Genomic DNA, 21,753 nt, shown 5'->3' on the forward strand with positions numbered 1-21,753 from the left:
TCAAGTGGCGGAAGCATGGGTCCGTTTTGCCCAGATTCCAATCGCGCATGTGGTGACAGTGCGCTATTTCCGGAAGCTGGGTGTACGGCAGCCGCTCTTGTTTGCTCTATCGTAATCCGGAGAATCGACATTGTATCAAGAATTTGCTCTTCTATATCCATGCAGTGCTGAAGTTCTGCATCCATGGAGTCTAGCGGAAGGTGGGGCTCTAACTCAGCATTAAGGGCGGTGATATCTGCGTTGAAAGACGTTAGACAGTCAAGCATCGACTGAAGGATCAGTATGCATCAAATGTGCCAGACTCGATGGCAGACTTAACCTCGTTGACCGGCCTCGTTGTTTGGCCGCGGCGAATCTTCCGCTTCAATTGGGTCGCTTCAACTGGCATCGTTGTTGTCCCGCTTCTCGGTCTACCCAAAGGTCGGAGTGGTTCTAATCAAACCGGAATTTCGGCACCAAGATGTGAAATAACGCGAGAAGGAGACAAGGGCCGGGTGTTGGTTGGTTGGTTGGTTGGTTGGTTCCTTAAGTCATGGCGCGTATCCTCCGATATCACCCCACCTACTTCTTCCTGTTTATTCTCTACTATCTGGAAGCCGTTTTTAAGCGGCCTCTTCTTTCTCAACAAGCGCCCTATCGCCGCGCCATCTACACTGTGTTCCGTGAGTGAAAAGCGCCCTCCCCATCCCCAGCCGCGTTGGGAGTTTCTTGTCCCGCACGCCACGAAAGAACCATTGGCAGGTAGAGGTAGAAAGCTTTGCTTTAAAAAGGGAGTTATTATACGTGAACGCCATGAATATTCTGCGGAGTGCAGCTTCAGCGCAGAATTCCGGGCGTTAACCAACGGTACAGTGAGCCTTACGCGCTCATATCCCGTGCTGTTTTGGAAGCGGCGGTGCACTCCGCGGACTTTCCAAGTGAACAGTGCGTCGAGCGGGTGTTTCAACAGCTCGACGCCTCCGTGCTGCTTGTGACAGGTGCTGCCACGTGTTCATGGCGGCCATCGTAGCGCACACGTTCCAAGTGCAAGGCGCGCTGGCTTTTTGTAGTAGCGTCTCTCCTCTTCAACGGCTCACCCCAGAACGCGATACACACGTACAGACGCGGTTCCCGCTCTTTTGATATGGGAGCAAAGAACGCATGCGCGCGCAGCAACGAAGCACAAGGCGGAGCTTTTCTTCGCTTCGCTTCGGCAACAGCACGCCGAGTTCCTCTGGAATGACAAATACTGAAATATTGACCTCTAAAGCCACGATTCGACTCTAAAAAGAATTACCAGCTTTCACACATTAAAATAATGCTGACACTGACAAAAAAGTGGGCCTGCGAAACTAAACACGGTAGTAGAAAAACTAAACACGGTAGTAGAAAGGAAACACGTACACAAAGCAGCATTGTGCCTGTGTTCCCTTTCTATCGTTCCTCGTTCTTAGTTCAGCTGAAATTTGCAGTCAATATGAATCAACTTGCCAAATCTATTGATTGATTGATTGTAGGGTTTAACGCGCCTACGCAACGGAGGCGATGAGGCGCGCCGTAGTGGAGGGCTCCGGATTAATTTTGACCACCCGGGGATCTTTATCGTGCGCCGAAATCTCGAACACACGGGCGTTTTTGCTTTTCGCCTCCATCAGAAAAGCGGCCGCCGCGGCCGGGAATCGAACCCGCGACCTCGTGCTCAGCAGCGCAACGCCTTAGCCACTGAGCCACCGCGGCGGGTAACTTGCCAAATCTAAAGCAGTTCTAGAGAAAGTGTGTCCTCGCCGTAGTAACGGGCACGCGCATGCAGAAAACGAGACAGAGTGAGAGAGAGAGAGAAGGGGTAAAAATGGGGGAAAAAGTTAGTGACATGATTTTGCAAGTCAGACGTCGGTACCGCTAAAAAACACACCATGGCAGCGGTGGGATTCGAACCCACGCCTCCTGAGAGACTGGTGCCTAAAACCAGCGCCTTAGACCACTCGGCCACGCTACCGACGGGGCAAGGCAGCACTCCACACGGTCAGGAAAGTTCCGACAGACATTCTGTAATTTCATTTTTGTTTGTTATGGAAGAACCACAATTCGTGTCTCTTCGGTTGAACAAATTAACGGGAAAATTCTTGCGGCATAGTGCTACAGAAAAACCGGAGATGTATTTTGTCGGTCTTGGCGATTTTTGTTCTGTCTGTATTTCCGCTCCCAAAACGACTCTGCTTTTCACCCACATATGATTCTTCATCAATCATGCGTAATCCAGTACTCGTAAAATAATTTCAAAAAATACAAAACATTGATTGATTTATTGGGGGGTTTAACGCGCCGACGCTACACAGGCGATGAGGCGCGCCGTAGTGGAGGGCTCCGGAATATTTTCGGCAACCTGGGGATCTTTAACGTGCGCCAAAATCTCGAACACACGGGCACTCTTGCTTTTCGACTCCATCAGAAAAGCAGTCGCCGCGGCCGGGAATCGAACTCGCGTCCTTGTGCTCAGCAGCACCAACACCTTAGCCACTGAGCCACCACGGCGGGTCACAAAATACAAAACAAAGAAGGTGCGTTTGTTGTGGTCGCCGTGACAACCACGTCTTCGTAACTGATCATGATCCCAATCTCACTCCTCACCTCACTTCTCACTGGGGTCCCGTTCCTCACATGCTACGTACTTCTTCAAAGATAGTAAGAATGGTTTGCGTTGAGATGCTTCGTATTTTAGATGCCACGCATCTTATTCACCCGCCTTGTCCCTCCATCCGGCGTCGGCGTCGTTGTTGTCGGCGTCCGCCCCTCCCCCATTCTCCTCGCCGCGCCAGCTTCGCTCTCCGCCGCTCACCCCCTCTCCTCTCCGATAGCGAACACTCTCTCGCGAGGGGCATTGGATTGGATTCGATTGGATTGGCTTGGATTGGCCTGGCTTGGATTGGATTGGATTAAAGTGGATTGTGTTAGATTGTGTTGCGTCATAGCTGCGGCAGACGCACTGGCGCCGGCGCGTTCCCTCACCGTTATGCGCGCTATAAAACGCGGTGTCTGCGCCACTCCGCTCCATCGTTCCAGCGCCGTTCCTTCGCTATCCAACGCTGCAACGTGAACCCCCTATGCGTCGCATCTACACAGGGGTTCCCGCGAGGGGAGGTGGTAGTTTTAAATGCAGAGCATTTCAGTAACTCACGATGTCACCCGCGTTGACGTCCGTAGTCCGCACTGTACCCCTCCCTACTATACAGGGTGTCCCAGTTATCATGCACCAAGATTTTAAAAAAGAGTAAGGGCGTAACTCGAAGAAAACCTAGTGGATAATGTTTGCAATACTGTGGAGAAGCGGGTAGCATTTTTTTCGTTAATGAGGCTTAATTAATTAATTGTAAATAATTATCTAACTCGCGAAGTACTGTCCTAATCACGAAAGTGGCAATGAGGCACTTGTAGGTACCCACGAGGGGCATCTAACTGCGGTATTTTCAGCGGCGAACTAATTACGTACACATTTATTCTGGCTGATAAAGAAAACCCGCGAAATATGAAAAATACCACGTGACGGCGCGTCCGCGCACATCGTAAAGCAACGCCCTCAAACAGGCTGTCTCTGAGTTAGCAAGAATGAAATAAGCAAAAGAAAGAAAGAAGAAATCGCCACCGAGTTTGTGCCTTATCTGCACACGCGCCTTATCAAGGTGATGCGCTGTCTCTTCGGGTGGGTAACACCACAAGCAGTTGCTTTCAATCAGCTTATTTGGGGACGCTGCTTTACAATGCGCGCGGATGCGCCGTCACGTGGTATTTTTCATATTTCGCGGGTTTTCTTTATCAGCCAGAATAAATGAGCACGCAATTAGTTCGTCGCTGAAAATACCACAGTTAGATGCCCCTCGTCGATACCTACAAATGCCTCATTGACACTTCAGGGATTAGGACAGTAATTATCGAGTTAGATAATTAATTAGAAATAATTAGTTAAGTCTCATTAACAAAAAAAATTAGTCACCGCTTCTTCACAGTACTGCAAACATTATCCAATAGGTTTTCTTCGAGTTACGCCATTACTCTTTTTTTAAAACTTGGTGCATGATAGCTGGGACACCCTGTATATATAAAAAAAATACTATCCGGCGCCCGGTTTCGATCCCTCGACCCTGCGGGCGGAACGCAATGTACATGGTGCTCTACCCACCACGCCACAAAGCCGACACAGAATGGGACGCTATGAACGCGCCTTATATCGTTGACTCATTCAAATTACTGCTGACGAGCGCTCTCTCGTCAGCAGTTGCCACAAGTGCAACAACATTAACGTAACGCAAACTACTTAACGTCGTGCGCCCCCGGAAATGCTCTGCATTTGATCGTACCCCTCGCGAGGGGGATGTTTCACTGCGTCTTCTCTCTTTTTTTTATAGCACAGGCCACGTGGAGTCGCTGGGGAGGAAAAGGCCGTTTTACCCGTATACATTTTTTTCTGACTTAAGAAAGTTTTATAGACAACATTTCTTCTTCACACCAAGCAATCATAATTACAGCATACCGCATAAAAATTGGCCGAGAATAAGTTAAACGACATATTCTCGATAAATTCAACGCCGAGTTCTTCAAGGAGCTTCCCGAATCTCTTTCTTAGTGCAGCATGCAGCCCCCGCTGGGACAAAATATCGCGTGAAAAAAGACTGAGACCGACGGTACATCACTGCGGAAGATGAAAGAGAGATCGCAGAGGAGGGCGGTTAAAGAGGGCTGATCAAAAGACGCCACGCCGATGCAACGCCGCACCTGCGCCGAGGCTTCCCGCCAGCAGGAATCAATAATTTCCCGCGTAATTGCACACGGCAGTTTCGACATCACCACCGGGAAATAGACACCGCAGAGAAAGCCGGAGAGAGGGGCACGTGTTGAGGGGGCGTTCCTCAAATCGTTGGCGAGGCGAGGGTGCGGCCGCGAGGCGGGCGCCTTTGCGCAGGACAGGGCCTCGTCGCTTATGTAAGGGGATCGCTTCAGATACGTTTGTAGGTGTTTTCAGAGCCTAGGCGCTCCTGCTTAGTCAGGCGCCGGCAACGAGCAGCTCGGTAAACTGATCGAAGCTGCAGGAAAAGCGTAGGTTTCTCTGTCGGCATCCGAAAATGAGCAGTGTCCTGAGAAGGGTGCGACTACGGACAGCTGACACGCCGCTATTACAGTGGGAGGACAACTTGGAAAGGCAGGACAGCGTGTACTGTCTTCAATATGCCTTTCTTATAAGGAGAGGATAACACTTTGCGGCGCTGATGTGGGAGAAGCGTGTTACACAGAACGGACTGTATACAGTGGTCACCTTTTCATACGCACTTTTCTTCTGTGCATTGGGCTCGCTTGGGCGTATGTCCTGGCCCGATAAATATTCCCCACCTATTTCCCGCACACGTCAATCCGAGGTTTTTCTTCGGGGTTATTTGAGGACTTCATCCAGCTGCACGTACGTAGGCACCAACAGTTCTCTTTTTTTTTTTTGCTTTTTTGGCGAACGCTTTACTGAATACATATACAGTAGAATCTCGTTAAACGGTACCCGCATCAGCCGTAGCTTCTTTGTATGTGTGGTTAAGCCGAATCGCCGACTCGGTTTCCCTTTAACCTAATGCATTCTGATAAACCGTAGGTGGCGGTTGGTACGTCCTTTCATCGCGTTCCCACCAGGTATATTGTCACTGCCCTGAGAAAGTAATCGTGTACACGAAATTACAAGAAAAATGAACCATCTGACTGAGCAAACCGAGTAGCAAGGAAACAAGCAAGCAAGAAAGCAAGCAAGTAAGCGAAGCCGGAATTCCTGTAACATGCCGTGTGCAAGGAGCTTTTATTTATTCGTGGACCGCTCCGCACACCTGGGTGTCTTCCATGGTTGGCGTCGGACAGTTTTGCTTTATGACGTCAGCTAGGCGACAGGAGCACTTTTGTTTCTACACCACATGGCTCTCCGAATCTTTCTAGCAATCGATTGGCTTATAAGCCAATTCCTTGGCCCATCCCCCATGAGTGTCTGGCACATCCGGATATATGCCATACCTGGTTATGCACATACAGAGCAGTTAACTTTTCTTGGCAACGCCAGGATGTATATTGCACCGGCCTGCATTTTTGTCCTCGCTGGTTCCACTTAAGGTCAACTCTGCAAAAATATGATAAATTATTCCTTGCCTCTTGGACTCAACAACATGGCGGAAAAATTATGAATACACCCACAAAAGTGTACCCCGCATTTGCATTTGTTGTGTCCGAATGGTCATGATTCCTTCATAGAAACGTAAGGGATCTAGGCGTGATCCCCAGTATTGATGAGTGGTTTTTATTTTTGAAATTTGCGCTAAAGGTGCCCGCGTAAGCGGCCACGCATAATGCTATTTTGTGCATAATGATACCGTTCAATGGCTCCATCACACTGCGCAAGCACGCTCGATATATGCTCAAATGAGCCACGCTCAGTGCACTCTTGTGCTATCTCAAAAGCCGCTCGCCAAGATTGAATTCATTTACGAGTGAGTTGCGCCGAATCCCACGAAAATGACCACGTACGCAACATCCTCTCTGTACCAGTTTCGTGAGCGATAAGCCTGACGCTTTCGATCAGTGGTTGTCGGAAATATTGCAAGATACGGTGCCACAGATTGAAACAAATGATCGGGGAGCAACAAGAGCAATTTGCAATAATTTAACCTGAACCTGAAAGCCTGCTCGTAGCAATTTAATGCACAATGCACACTTCGCCTCACCAGGCCTGAACATGGAGCACCGAATATTTATGTAAGGCGCATCCGTTGTTGTTCTGGCTCATTAGCTTGCCAAACGCGCCTGCAAACCACAAAAGAAATGTGGCGATTAAATTAACATCTCTCTAACCTTTTCCCTCGACGTTTCTCAAGCTGTATATATATATAACGTTAAATGTCATAATTAAAACTAGCGCACCGTTAAAATAAAAGACTAAATTACCCTTGTCCATTCATAATATTTATTCGTGGAAACGCTGTTGCGTTTCCACGAAAACCATTAGCAGAAACACCGTTGTTTCTGCTTTTCCGGTTTGTATTTCGTATATTGTAACCCCTTATGTCCCTCCTGCTTGGGCCTCCATGGCCTGCACTACGTCCTTAAATAAATAAATAAAATAAAATAAATATTACTTCTTGTGCGTACGTATGTGCAGTTTCCTTTGTCTTGCTCTTTTTCTCTCGCACCTAAACTCAGCCACTAAATCTTCGTCCAAACGCCGCCGCCATTGTAAAAAGGCTCGGTTATTAAATCCTTTTCACCGTCACCTGCAGCACAAAGCATTCGCGCGGTGCCTTCCTCGAAAGCCCACAGGCCGAAACCTCCGAGCGCGCGCGCGTCATCCGCGCGCGAGCTCGAATTTCAACCGGAGACAACAAAAGAATTCGAGCGAGGCATCAGGACCGGCGTTGCCTGGTTACAACTGGCTCGATTAGAAAACTATGCAGCCCCGCGTTGGCTCCCGGGAATCAATAAGAACGCCGGAAAACCCCCTCCCGGCGTAGCCAATGGCGCGGCAGATGGCAATCGCACCGCACCGCACGCGTCGGCCGGGCGCCTCACGACTGTGAGTAGACGTCAGGCGCCAACACACGTGGTGCACGCTATCTAGTCTGGTGGGGCTTTGCACCCGTGGCGTATGACGTCACGCGTGGAGACAGGGAGCCGTGCACGCGACATTTAACGGCGGTGTTACCCGTATACGAAAACGGTGTTATAGTTCAGAACGTGGTTTATGACGCGCGTTGACAGCATTGATAAGAGGCGAAGTCCACGTGCGCCTGGATCGGGAGGAAGAGATGTCTCCGCACACTTGCAGATATGGAATTCACGAAACTATCCAGGGAAAATCAATTAACAAGGGAGGTAGATAAAATCTTACGACAAAGCAATGAGGCGACCGAGCGTGCTTCTATTTAGCTTGTTTCGTTATTCTGAGTACAGGGTACGGACCTTCTCTCCTGTGGCTTATAACCAATATTCAGTGGAACCTAGTTATACCGAACACTGATATAACAAAATATCGGCTATAACGAACTAAATGCGAGCTTTGGTTGGTCACGCTTCATTTCAATGTCACTTATTCTTTTATAACGAAACTGAAACTGTGAGAGTCGCGCGCACTATCGGATATAACGAAGAAATGTTTGACCAGTAGGCTGAGTAGCTACTTGGAAAAACTCCTGGAGTCCGCAACTGAAGAAGTAAAAAAAGCCCCTTTGATCGTGGACCCTGTGAAAAACTTCATCCTGCTTAGTGCTGTGAATAGCACCAGGCAAAGATCACATCCTTCCCCGAAAAATTAGGAACGCAGGCCTGTTTTGTCAAGTGATCTTTGTTATGTGTAATTTCCCATTTCATGCTCTGGTTCATTGAGCTTGAAATGCCACAAGCAGAAAGGTAAGGGTTGCCTTGCTTAAGTAGGTTCGAAGATTAATACAATGCATTTTTGTACCAAGGATTTTTGCGGGAGCCAGATCACCGATTGGTTTGAACCGATTTCGAGCTCTACTGTTACAACGAATATCGGATATAATGAACTAAATAATGTACCGATACTGCTTCGGAATAACGAGGTTCGACTGTATCTCCTATCGGGTGGATAGCTACCAAGCTCTCGTTCACGTCTCTTCTTAGTTTGCAAGTTGGTGGTTCTCCACCGTGTTCTTGGCATACGAAATGACGTGACAACCGTGCTTGCAGACTGCCTTATCCCTCCTCCAACGTGGCCGCTTGGAGGGGCACACGCCGTGTGCATTACTGTAGGCTCCAGGGCGGAATTAACTCGCACGGTAATGGATGTCGCTCATACATGAATCACGCACGGAAGCAGCTGCCGCTGGTGCAACAAAGTCACGTGGCGTGTCGCGTCAAAGCAGCGGCGGCAGCAGCAGCAAGCGAGGAAAGGCACCGGTAGAAGTGGGGGCGGGCCCCCGAGGGACTCGTGAGTGGGTCTGGCGTCGCCAGACATGCGCGCGGCCAGATCGATGCTCGTTTCGCCGAAAAAGCCGCCGACTGTGGAGCAACAAAAGGCCAAACGTCGACGCATGCGCCTGAACGTGTGCACCTCCACGTGCGCGTCCCTGGTGTTCGGGAAGTGCAGTATATACGATCCGCATGAACATGATCAGCGTAAGCTTAATGACGTCAATTTTGGTGGATGCTTTTTACATACACAAAAATTATATTGTGGCGCATTTGCGCGTGCATGCGCTATATCGACGTGGAGTCATGCGTAAAGCGCAAGAATGCGCACTGATGACAATCAGTATTATTATGAGTGATCATGGTCCCAGTTAACAAATACCTTCAAATGCCCCTTCATTTCCCCTCCCCCTTTATTTCTTTCTCTCACTTTGGAAACCAACTTCACCTAGCTATGTGAGAAATTTGCGGGTTTGCCTGGCCCGCATTAGGCAAGAACAATTGCTCACTAAAAGCTTTCCGTCTAAATTTTCCTGCCTTTGCGAGCAGTTATGTACAAAGAATGGAGCGAAACTGTAAACTACACACATTTTTTTCTTAACCCCTCCCTCCCCCCTCTTTTTTTTATAGGACCGCACCTGAGAACCACGTGTGGAAGTAGTTTGGCAACGAGTATCTGCACTGCTTCGGTCGCCTTACTCCAGGAACGTATACTCTGCTGAACGCTGGGTTATAAAAACCAGTCATTTTATTGTGTGTGTGTGTAGAGAGAGAGAGAGAGAGAGAGAGAGAGAGAGAGAGAGAGAGAGAGAGAGAGAGAGAGAGAGAGAGAGAGAGAGAGAGAGAGAGAGAGAGAGAATGCTCGCGACAAGTACGCTCTGCGCCCGCTCTAGCAGCAGTTCCGTGTGCGTTGTATGCGCCAAAAACAGCAAGATGGATGTTGAGAAAGTTGGCTCGTGCCACCGGAAAGTCAATCTTAATTGAAACTGGCTTTCAGCGAAGTTTACAAGTTCTCATGTACGGCTTCTACCGTTGCAAATTTTAGGTCATAACATGACTGGCGGTGTCAGCAACAATTTCAAGGTGAGGCTTTAAATGGCAAGGCTTCGGTCATTTTTCACGAGCACGCAACCTTGCGGCAAAGCCAACTTTATCGCGACTGCTCAGCATGAAACGGCTGTGACTCTTCTTTTATCAGGAGTTTCCACCCAAAATTGTCTGAAAATTGGCTGCTAAGACAACTCCATCATTACTCCGAGTTTAATTTACTTGTTGTTTTCTAGTTAATTCACAGTGAGTAAAAGCGCTGCAGAATTCTGGTCTGCTGTCGGTACAGGGCGTCGAAGGAATGGCATGGTTACGGAAAAAGGCTGTAACTCTTGTTTCGAAACTTCCCTGTCAAAAAACTATGTAACAACTGGTCGCTTAGACGACTCTAAAACTATGCCGAGCTTCATTTACATGTACTTAGTTAATTCCCAATGAAGAAGTTCGTACCTTCGTTCAAGGTTCGGTGTCCCCTCATTGTCGTGCTAAACCACTTCGTTGGTAATTCACCTTCCCGGAATAGAATTGGTCAAGATTCTTTTTTGCATTTTCACCACTTTCCAGAGAAGTGTGCTTAAGTTATTCCACTGCAGCACAAATGCCAATTTTGTCTGCGCATCACAAAAGCATAATGCTGCTGTCGAGCCTCAGCAGTATCAAGCTGAGCGGAAAAAAAAATGAAGGAAACTCACACTATAACACGTAAGATTTGAAGGTAGCGAAGCTGTACGCAACCTTCACGATCATTACGACGACTTAAGTCCACTATTGGGGCCTATTTGCTTCTTCTTTGCTGCCGCAACGACCTTTACTACATCTTTGGTGCTATAACGGCGAAGAAGAAGCAAATCAACGAAGCAGAACGAATGAACAGAACGCGTATACTTAAACTAGGCGCCCGCAGGTGCAACCTCTCACCAGTTCACAATAAAGAGCACTCTCTCTCTCTCTCTCTCTCTCGCAGGTGCAACGTGTACACTACCGCATGTTCTGTGTCGAACAGGGGGCGTGATTCTTCGCCCCACAGTAACGCAGGCAAGTCGGTTGGTGACAACCGACGTGCCGATACAAAGAGAGGACCTCTAATCATAATCATAATCATCGTCATCATCATCATAATAATCATTTACAGACGATAACACTGAAGCGTGGGCTAGTGCGCCGATACAAAGAGAGGGCCTCTAATCATATTCATCATCATCATCATCATCATCATAATCAGTCACAGACCATAACACTGAAGCGTGGGCTAGTTGGTTACAATTACCTGTGAGATTGTGCGGACTTTTACCTCTCCACGCAAAGCTTCGTGTTCACTTTTTCTTTTAACCTCTTCTTTTCCCCCTTTCTTCTGCCCTGCTTCTCTTAGGGCCTTTACTCCCTTCTCCCGATCCCCGCAGAGTAGCATGTAGGCGGGAACATGCCGGCAAACCTCTCTGCTTTCATGTAATAAAGAGCTCTCTCTCTCTCTCTCTCTCTCTCTCTCTCTCTCTCTCTCTCTCTCTCTCTCTCTCTCTCTCTCTCTCTCTCTCTCTCACTTTCATGACTGCAACCTGAGCGCACAAAAAACGAGTACTCCTCGTTCAGTCCTTGTTTTTTGTGCGCTCAAGTTACAGTAATGTACTATCTCACCCTTGTAGCCGAGTGGGTAAAACGACTGACTTCCAGACACTGGTTGGAATCCTGCCAGTGCCTGTGATGTCTTTTCTTTATGCTGTTATACTGAGTTGTGTGAAACGCCGGAATCAACGAATTGCTAAACAGCTTCGCTATTCAAAAATTCAACCAAGAAAGCCGACCAGACTTCATCTCTCACCGAACAGGAGGCGAGATAAGGGTCGGAGATCAATAACCGCATGTATAATGGCTCTGATTAATTACTAACGCACGTACCATCGTCAACAACGAAGAGCAAAATACATACACGTGTACGACGAAAACCCAGGTGAAAAACAAGTGTCCGCACGGGCCATCGGTGGCATTCCAGAGGGTGCTACCATGGGAGCCGAGTGAACTCGCGTCCGGCGGTCGGCCGCCACCTTGCCCGAAGGCAGAGCCATCAAACCAGTTCTAGTTGGCGGGTCGGGAGTCACACTGAGCAGCCGCGCGTCAACTCGCTTCGTGATACGGGACATTAACAAGCCCGCTTGAGAGCAGATACCATCGAATGGCGGCACCGTCCCCATTGGGCGGACCGGCGGCACCGGTGACACCTCTTGCATCGCAACCGGACCTCCCTCCGAGCAACGCCGGGGGGGGGAATTCGCGATCATGCGCTCTTGCATCTCGCGTGTCTGGAACGCGTCAGGTTTTCACAGAGTAGAATGCCATTCTACTCTGAGCTAAACAGAGTAAAACTACAAACATGATCCAACGAGAGCTCGATCGTTGCACGGTCCCTCGATCAAGCGCCCCTTGCGTGCTCTTGATCGAGGGGCCGTGCAACGATCGAGCTCTCGTTGGATCATGTTTGTATTCCTCGCTGTATGTTATTCCTCGCTATATAATTATTCTGTACAGCCATCTAATTAGTTTGCGCTGATATTAGGAGCGTTCACGCACAGCCATCGCTGCGTGCTTCACAACAAAGTAATACGTCGAGATTTGCGTGAGTGGCGGGGTCAGCAGAACAGGACATGCCTAAGGTAAAAAAAGAAACGTATACAAAGCGCGAGGCTCCGCACAAAGAGCGAAACGATGTAAATTGGACCCATTCGGAAAGAAAGAAAATTAATCGTATACACAGCTTCGTGCTGTTTATATTTGTCAAATAATATGCTTGTTACGGCAACCCCATCACTATATCCTTAGAGACCAACTAACTCTGGGCCGAACGATCTGAAAGCGACCCGGACTGTACGCAAATAATTCAAACCGGTAGTGGTGGTGGAATGGCCCTGTATGTGCACCACCTCCCCATATGCATCACCTGCACACACACGCAGCAACGCACACACGCAAAGACACACACACGCACAGAGAGAGAGAGAGAGAGAGAGAGAGAGAGAGAGAGAGAGAGAGAGAGAGAGAGAGAGAGAGAGAGAGAAGAACACACACAGACACACACACCCACATACACGTACACACAGAGACACGCAGACACGCAGACACACAGAGACACAGACACACACACACGCGCACACACACACAGACACGCACAGACACATACACATGCGCGCACACAGACAAACACACGCGCGCACACGCAGACACACATATACACGCACACACACAGAAGCACGCACAGTACACAGTGTGTGTGTACACAGTGTGTGTGTGTGTGTGTGTGCGTGTGTGTATGTGTGTACGTGCGTGTGTGAGTGCGTGCGCGCTATTGGAGCTCCATCCGCTCTTTTCCTTCTTCTCACCAAATAGCTCACTTTCCTGACGCTTAGAGCGGGAAGAGCGAGGCTGAGTCACTCGAAGGCGCAAGAAAGATGAGAGTGTCAGGCTGCATAGAGAAGACAAACACAAATTAGGCCCCAGTCTTGGGCGGATTGTACCCTTCGCATGGAGGAGGCATCCGACGCACCCCAAGAGGGACGGACCACCGAATACGCGTAACCGAGCCGCTAAGTGAGCGGACTTGCCGCCCTATCTGCCCAAAGTGGGACCGACGCGACAATTTCTTTTCCCAGCAGGCGTTCGTCGCCGGAGGCTCAATATTTCATACGAGTAAATGGAAACGGAGGACACTCTGAAGACGCGAGGCTTAGCGTTCCTTTCGAGTTTGTTGCGTGGATGCGCACGTAGCCAGTCCTCCGAGGAAGTAATCTGACAAAGTACGCTGCGCTAAGAGGGGCTAAGCGAATGCTCTAGCTATATTTTGTAAGTGGAACGGACGCGACGATTTGTTGTCCATGCGGCCGTTGCCGCCACACATCAGTTCTTAGGACGTCGAATTGGATGTACGTATATAGAAGATGTTAAAAAAAAAACAGAACTTGTTGTTGATCGTCTCCTTACGACAGCCAACTGACATAAGTATACAAAACACACTGTGTAAGGGGTCGGGACAAACAATGGTGAAAGACAAAGTATAGGTGGAAACTAGCATTAAAAGCAGAGAGGGGAGGTGGAGGGGCCCTTCTTTAGTCCGCCTACTCTACGTTAACATAGAGGTTAACGATAACTTTACGTTGGCGTTAACATTACGTTAACCATATAACACACCTGGATTTAAATTAGCATATATGCGATCGAAGCGCATTTCTGTATCGGACCGTAACATTGTTCAATTAGGTGACGAAGACAATGTGCATGAGGTATTCTTGTGAAAGTGACGGCTTGCGCTTTATTTCGCTTTTTATGGCCCTAATTTTGTACGGCACAGGCTTGTACAGGTGCCGTCATACGTTATGGGAACAAGGGTTTGTGAATACCACAAAATATTCGTCTTACTGGCTTTATGACAGCCATTTCCTGTTTAAAGGAAGCTTTTTTCTATTAGAGAGTGACTCCTCTAAACGCACACCAATACAGCCAGGCAATTTCCGGAAGAAGAAATTCCTGTAAATTTACGAGACCCTGTTCCAATTACTTTTGACGGCACTTGTACATGCTGGGTGCGCGTGTGGCCTGGGTGAGTATAGACAAAAGGAAACAAAATATACATCTTGCTCGGTATTTAAGTACGCACGAATGGGCACCTCAAAGTAAATGAAGTCCTGCAAACGGGTGTATGCCGCGTTAAGAAAAAAAAAAGAAAATTACCTCGTAATTGATGATCCGTGAGCCCATAACTACAGTGCCTTCTTTTCCATATTAGGCTAATTAAACCTATGCTTTCTACAGCGCGAGGCATTGAACAGCAAAGTACTTTACTTGCTTTTTTTTAACTGCGCCGTGAGACACGTGTTACGTGACGTCCTCGCGTGATCTACAGATCCCATAAACAGAAGTACGGTCTTCGACGCGGAGTGATACGTGACACCCGTTCCGGCGGTCAGAAACCAGGGGTACGCGTTGCCGTATTCAGTTCGTGCTGCGCCCTTCGCCGTGAAACGGCATTCGTCCGAGCAGAACGGTCAGTGCCCTCTGCGCGCACGTGCACAGGGTTGCCGCCTGGTAAGAGAGCACCTCTGGAAAATCACGCTGAAAGCAGTCAGGAAGGACATCCGCCGACGGGGCATCCACGCTTGTCCAGCGAGTCATTATAAAGTTACGGACAGGGTCGTTGCCACAGTACGGCACCGGAGCACTAATGGCGCTCCCATTGGCCGCTTGTAGAGTTGGACGGTCGCAGGACACGTGCCATTTAAGTTATGGCACGCGTCATCGCCGGGAAGAGAAGCATTAGCGGTCTGTTTGAGTTAGCGGGTTCAAAAGCGGCGTGCTTAAGTAAATTAGCGGATTCAAATGTATCAGTTTCTGTTTTGTGTGGCCCGGAGGGAAGCCACTCCCACCAATTTACATTGAAATCAGAAGCCCCTTTTTATGCCGTTTGCAATGTCTGCCTATACGTACATGATAATGAAGAATATCAGCAAGTGCGAGAAAGACCGTCAGGTTTGCTTTCAGGACAGAATTCGCACGATTTGAAGCAAAGCGTCTGTCTTTACAACTTCGTATACAGCGCCGGGACAACCGCTGCGAGGTCGCTGGGAGTCGCTGTAAGATTTAAAAAGAAAAAAAAAAGGGGGGGGGGGAGGCTACGTAATAGCTGTTGATTTACGCAGACACGTTACATTTACTAATGTGGTATTTTATATATCTATTTTTCTTATTAACACCTAATATTATTACTAAACTTTTTTATACTAAACGTTCAATCATACTTACACGCTATGAAACGTCTTTTTAGCCTTTTAACTAAGCCTTTGGTCGGCGATAACCACTTTCTTCAATTATGTATACTTGTACGCTACTCCGTTAGCTCAGTGTAACAAAAAAATAAGTGCAGGAACACGTAACTATTCAGGATGGTTGATTTTATTCCATGAACGTGCCCGCTGCAACTTTATTTTGTTTTCCTTTGGACTCATACTTATCGCAATTCATTGTGTCCTCACTTTAACCCCGTGCATAGCTTTCGGCGTACATTACAGAATTCCAAGTGCATTTATTAAGCCGTAGCTCTCTGCGGAAGGCCTTGTTGCTCTTAATGGAGCTCTCAGCTTCGACACGAAAAACCACGGGACAATTCGAATTCATATCGCGTAAAAATACAATTTTGAGCAGTGCTGCACACTAAAACGAGCTCAGAAAGAAATAACAAATGCGTTTTCCAGACCTGGAGCCGAATTCTCTAAAACGACGGGGCGTCGCTTTGAAACGACGGGGTGGCGCCATTGAAATGCATGTGTTGTGGGGTTGTGGCCGTCGATTTGAGGAGGAAGGCGTGCTCCTAGTAAGAGCCGCAGAAAAGCATTGTGGCAAGGGCACGAAGCGACGCCGACCGCCCCGCATCGTTTCACTTGTCGCTTCGTGCCCTTGCCACAATGCTTTTCTGCGGCTCTTACTAGGAGCACGCCTTCCTCAAAGCGACGGCCACAACCCCACAACACATGCATTTCAATGGCGCCACCCCGTCGTTTCAAAGCGACGCCCCGTCGTTTTAGAGAATTCGGCCCCTGGACAGTGGACGATGCCCTGTGCCAAACGTGAAGGATTTATGAACTGACATCGTAAATTCTGAAACAATTTAATCATGCTTGAGTATAGGCGCGCATGCTCTGTTGAACGGCTTCATTTATACTTCGGGGAGCTACGCCAAGTAACCAGCACATGCATTAGCCCGAACTATGACTCCCCGGGCTCCGCCACCACTGGGGGAACGATGTACAATCCTCGTCCCTCTAACCTGAGATCCTACAACACCAGAGTTTAGGGCTCCGCGCTTTTCTTCCGCAGCGAAAATGCCTATAACCAAAGATCTCCTGGGCGGTGGGAACGCGCACTGGCCAGCCTGCACCCGCAGGAGCAGCAATGCCTGATCAACCGGGCCACCCGGGCTGCGGAAGCGCGCGGCTTCCTGAACTGAGGACGCCACCCACCTTCTTCTTTTTTTGCTCAATAAAACGTTTTGCCTCCTCCTCACCACGGATTTTGGAAAAAAAAAAAAAAAGCCATGCCGAGGCCTAGCAAGGCTAAACCACCCGGGGTGCTTTCGCGTCAAAACCCGCGACTCTCCATAATCGATTGAGACCAAAAAACGTAGTTCTTTTAGCAGTTTCTCATCAGAATAGGCTGAGCTTTCCAAGCAAACCAGTAGATGGCGTTGGATCAGTACAGGAAGTTCCTGGCTTGTACCAATCTGGGAACGGAATTTCGCCAGTAGGAAGCCGTGTTGTCCAGCTTAGCCGTGGAAGACTGGCGTAGACTGTTCGAGAGGACCCAAGAGACAGCAAAGCATGGACACTAGAATGAGGGCTCCTTTCACTTCGTAAGACGACGATCAAGTTTGGGCCAGCAGTTGTTTTTTTTTTTTCCCACCTCCGCCTCTTTCTCCTATGTCCTCGCATTTGGCATCGCCCTCAACTGGATAAGGAACGTCACTTTTGCCTCTGCTTCTTCCGGACCGCTTGGATCCAGTACACGCATTTATAGTCACGCACGTGGCGCCTAATGTTTAAATACACACAAAGCTTCCCCTCACCCCGTGCAAATCTACCGTGCTCACCCAGCCTCCACTGTCCATTTTCCGCATACTTCGGCCCGGGTCTCTCGCTACGCAGTATATGCGACAAAAAATTGTGGGTAGACGCGCATTACAGCACGTTACAGTCATTAGCGAGCGCCAATCAACAAACAACACCTCTAAGCGGCAATCCATTCCCCGCTTCTGCGAACATTGCTGCGCGGGAAAGTTAGCGACACTTTCCCAGCTGGTCTATACGCTTGCCGCATGGACAACGTGACGACGAATTCGGAGCATCATTCACGCGCCGAGCGTTGGAATGCTTGGCAGGCGCGCTTCCGCTCCGTTTTGACGTTTTCCTTCTGGCCTTGAGGATGCTTTACCAGGCGAAGAATGTTTACAATCGGCGCTTGAATTGTTCCAAAGCAAATCTCTCATCTTCCGTCCTCCCCTGCATAAGTGTGCGTGCGTGCGTGCGTGCGTGCGTGCATGCGTGCGTGCATGCGTGCGTGCGTGCGTGCGTGCGTGCGTGCGTGCGTGCGTGCGTGCGTGCGTGTGTGCGTGCCTGGATTAGCGACTGCCCTGCAAGAGCGAACAGAAGCAACGGGCAACGCGAAAACGAAAAGATTGGGGGGAAAGGTACGTAGAGAAAGGAAATGGTACGGGAGAAAATCGGAGGACAGGACGGAGAAACATGTGAGAGCACGCTAACCATTTCCTTTAGCTTTCTTGAATGCATATAAGTAGAACGATAAATGAAAGTACCGCACATCCTGTGCTGACCTGGAAACTTGCGCGCTTACTAAACCCTAAAAAAGTACAACTTCGGTCGAGCCATGGAAAGAAGAATGATATGAGTAACGATTAGGGATACGAAACGAACGTCTTAAATTGATGCGCCAACTCAGATTAAAAAATATCCTTTCTCAAATAAGGATGTAAGAAAAATCAGAGCCCTTCCCCTCTGTGAAGAGGGAAGTCTAGAGAGGCTGGCGCTTGGTGGGATTTGCTATGTTGGTGTTTACCTATATTACGGATTTGCGATAAATTACAAGAACAGTGGCGCGATCTCTACGTTACAGACTAACGACACGCACGATTGGTGGGTATCGACAATGATGTTTCACTATAGCGCGGCTACGTCAGTCACAGCACAGGCTCTAGTGCTCCTCACAGGTGGCCGCCGAAGATCGCGCGGCATTGCGCAATGTCGGTGTGGGGTGGGTAAGAGTCAGGAAAGGGGCGGTAGCGGTGGAGGGGAGTACAGAATGGGCTGTAACTATACTTCCCCGTAAAGGTGCATGCTTCACCGTACAACACGCACTGTGGGAAAGCCAGCTTGCAACAAACAAGCTTACTTCGATCTTCTTAAAGTCGGCTTCACCTCTGAACACAAGATGCTGTGTTGCTAAGGATGGATTTCGACAGCGAACGATAGGATCCAATGCAGTCTACAGGAGATGCATACGTCCTGCAGATAACATGCATTGGCTGATGATGATGACTTTTGGTGCATTACGTTTCACTCAACAGGAAAAAAAAATGAATTGTTTCAAAGCGAATTGTTAAGTGAATTCAAAGTGAATTGATTTTCAAAGTGAATTGTTACTGCACTAGCAACCAACCGTTTAACACATATCAATCAATCAATACACACCCCGCGTTGAAAAAGGCGTATGCAAGGAAATCTAACCAAAATTCTATGAACAATAGCATTCAATGCGGGCACATAATTACGTCATAATAAGCGCACCAACCCACAGCAGTGTGACAAGCCATGCGCTGCAATTGAACGGCCAAGACCCTCTGCTCCCGTTCAATAATGCCGGCCCTTGTTTACGTTTGTGTACACAAACATCCGACATTTAACTTTCCGGCTGTTCCTGCAGCCGCAACTTGCTCGATTTCAACTATCTTTAATCTGCCTACCCCAGCATACCAATGCTGCTAATGTGCTGCTTCCCAAAACCGGTTAAAGCTTACCCTCCTGTGCTACATACAGCCAACTGACAAAACCAACACTCACGTGTTGCGGCCTCCATGTGCTGCACAGAAGACGTTTCGGCAACGGTTGAAGACGAGTTGTCTCCTGCCGGAACCGTCGTGGTTTCAGCCGCGGCCTGGCAGCACGGGAAGCGGAGAAGCAGCGCCGTCTTCAGCAGGAGCAACAGCACGGGCAGCAGCGTCGACGGAGCGCGCTTCTTCTTCGAGATGGATGCTCGGGGCAGCCGGCCGTGGCCGCGAGGAGCAGCCCGGCTCATTCCCAGCAGTCCGGCCGGCCACCCCAGTCAGCAGGCGAACGCCGCCGCCGCAGCCGCCGGGACACCACCCTTCCTCCTCCTACTTCTCCTCCTCCTCGACTCTGTCAGTCCGCGGGGTGCGGACCCTCCCCGAGAGTTACAGCTCGGCGGACAGCGGCCGCCCTGCCGATGATGCCCGGGAGCAGTGGGCTGTTGTCCGCAGCCTCCCCTCGTCACATGGGCATCCTCCCTCAACGTCCTCCGCGCACACAAAACCGGCCTTGCCGGAGGCTGGGACGAACTCGCGTGCGGCCGGCCGGGGGCTGAGGAGAAAAAAATAAATCGGGATAAGAGTATGTAGCAAGAAAGTGACGGGGCGTTCATTTTACATGCGACTTGAATAAAGGTTTTAATCCATGCAAGGTGCTATGAAAACCAGAGGAAAACGATGTGCTATGTGTTCAGCCGCTTCAGTGATAACTATAACTGATATGATTGTGGTTTTTATTTTCACAATTTTTCAGTTGCCGCGGACGTCCAAAAAAATTGCGAAAGACCGTAATAGACGTCTTCTGAAGACTTCTGACTTCCCTGCTGTCTGTCCCGCTTATAAGCGATGCATAGCCGGTTCCTCGAAACGATCACTGGTCTTGGAGTCTGGTACTAAAAGGAAAGTGCGCACTTTCACGGAAGGAATATTATGACGAGCCGCGGCGGCTCAGTGGCTAAGGCATTGTGCTACTGAGCAAAAGGACACGGGTTCGATTACCGGCCGCGGCGGCCGCTTTTCCGATGAAGGCGAAAAGCAAAAACGCACGTGTGCACGAGATTTCGGCGCACGTCAAAGATCCCCAGGTGGTCAAAATTAATCCGGAGCCTTCCACTACGGCGCACATCGCCGGCATTGCGTCGGCGCGTTAAACCCTACAATCAATCAATCAATCAATCAATCAATCAATCAATCAATCAATCAATCAATCAATCAATCAATCAATCAATCAATCAATCAATCAATCAATCAATCAATCAATCAATCAATCAATCAATCTTATGCCCTACGGTAAATATATATGGCCTTCGTGAGTCATCTGCAACAAATGCGAATATAGAGCGAAAAAGAAAACTTAGGGTGAGGAACTCCAACAAGGACCAGCTCCATTTCCCTATTTTTATCGCTTGTCCATCCCCCGCCATTATGCGCGGTCTTCGCACAATCAGCTACCGTTTATACCTATGAAAAAAGTGCCCCCATCTTCCCGCAAAGGAACCCTGGTGTGATGCGGCGCATGCATACGCAAACTGAGAGAGTACACGTGTTTTAGCGACCACCACCCAGCTCTTTATTACATTTAAGAATGATGACTTTATGGTCAGTAAAGTGCACAGTGAGCGGTTGCCGCAGCAGTGGTCGAATCTTGGTTTCATCGTCGATGTTCGAGAAGAACGAGAGCGAGCGCTGACTGAACCGCCACGGAGCGATACCCGCTTTATATTCACAGCGCTTGAAGGAGAGGAGACCGCGGGAGAGAGTCGCGCATGCGCGCACATGCGCACCGGAACAGCTGTTAACGCAGCGTTAACGCAGCGAAGCGCGCGCCAACCAAGCGCGCCAGCTGTCGTTATGCTAATGCGCCGGAGTGAGAGTGTTGCGCACAGCTGTGGGAGAGACGAACGGAGGAGAGTCGCGCATGCGCAGGTGGCGTGCGGACGGACGCCGACGACGCAGGAGGGACATGCCTCAGAGCAAGAGATGCGCCGCATCTAAAAAGAATCAAGTCCAACTATGGTAATGAGAAAGTGGTATAGGGATGCTAGGTTCATAATTTTGCAAAAAGGCCGAGGTGCACTACAAAAACGTTGAATTAACAAAACATTATATCATGTATAATAATTCAGACCTTCAAGGCAGGAGCAAGTCATCGTTAAAGGCCAGCCTTCTTACTAAAATGTTCTTGACCTAGCTGC

At 49.1% G+C, this 21,753-nt stretch overlaps 1 protein-coding gene and 1 non-coding gene across 2 annotated transcripts in view; both read right to left on the minus strand.

The window, feature by feature from the left end:
* The window catches only part of Gogo (thrombospondin-1 like protein golden goal), a 99,499-nt gene that overhangs the window by 51,692 nt on the left and 26,054 nt on the right, over positions 1-21,753 (minus strand). Inside the window, exon 2 of the mRNA XM_077703183.1 lies at positions 19,575-20,111. Coding sequence (XP_077559309.1) covers positions 19,575-19,809 — 235 coding nt within the window. The 5' untranslated portion in view covers positions 19,810-20,111. The remainder of the gene's footprint in view (positions 1-19,574; positions 20,112-21,753) is intronic.
* Positions 1,894-1,975, minus strand: Trnal-uag (transfer RNA leucine (anticodon UAG)). Its single transcript has one exon. It is a non-coding gene; the product is annotated as a tRNA-Leu (tRNA).

This window comes from Haemaphysalis longicornis, unplaced genomic scaffold (assembly GCF_048455015.1).
Source record: "Haemaphysalis longicornis isolate Haplotype H1 unplaced genomic scaffold, Haemaphysalis longicornis Haplotype H1 scaffold_3, whole genome shotgun sequence".
Classification (NCBI taxonomy): domain Eukaryota; kingdom Metazoa; phylum Arthropoda; class Arachnida; order Ixodida; family Ixodidae; genus Haemaphysalis; species Haemaphysalis longicornis.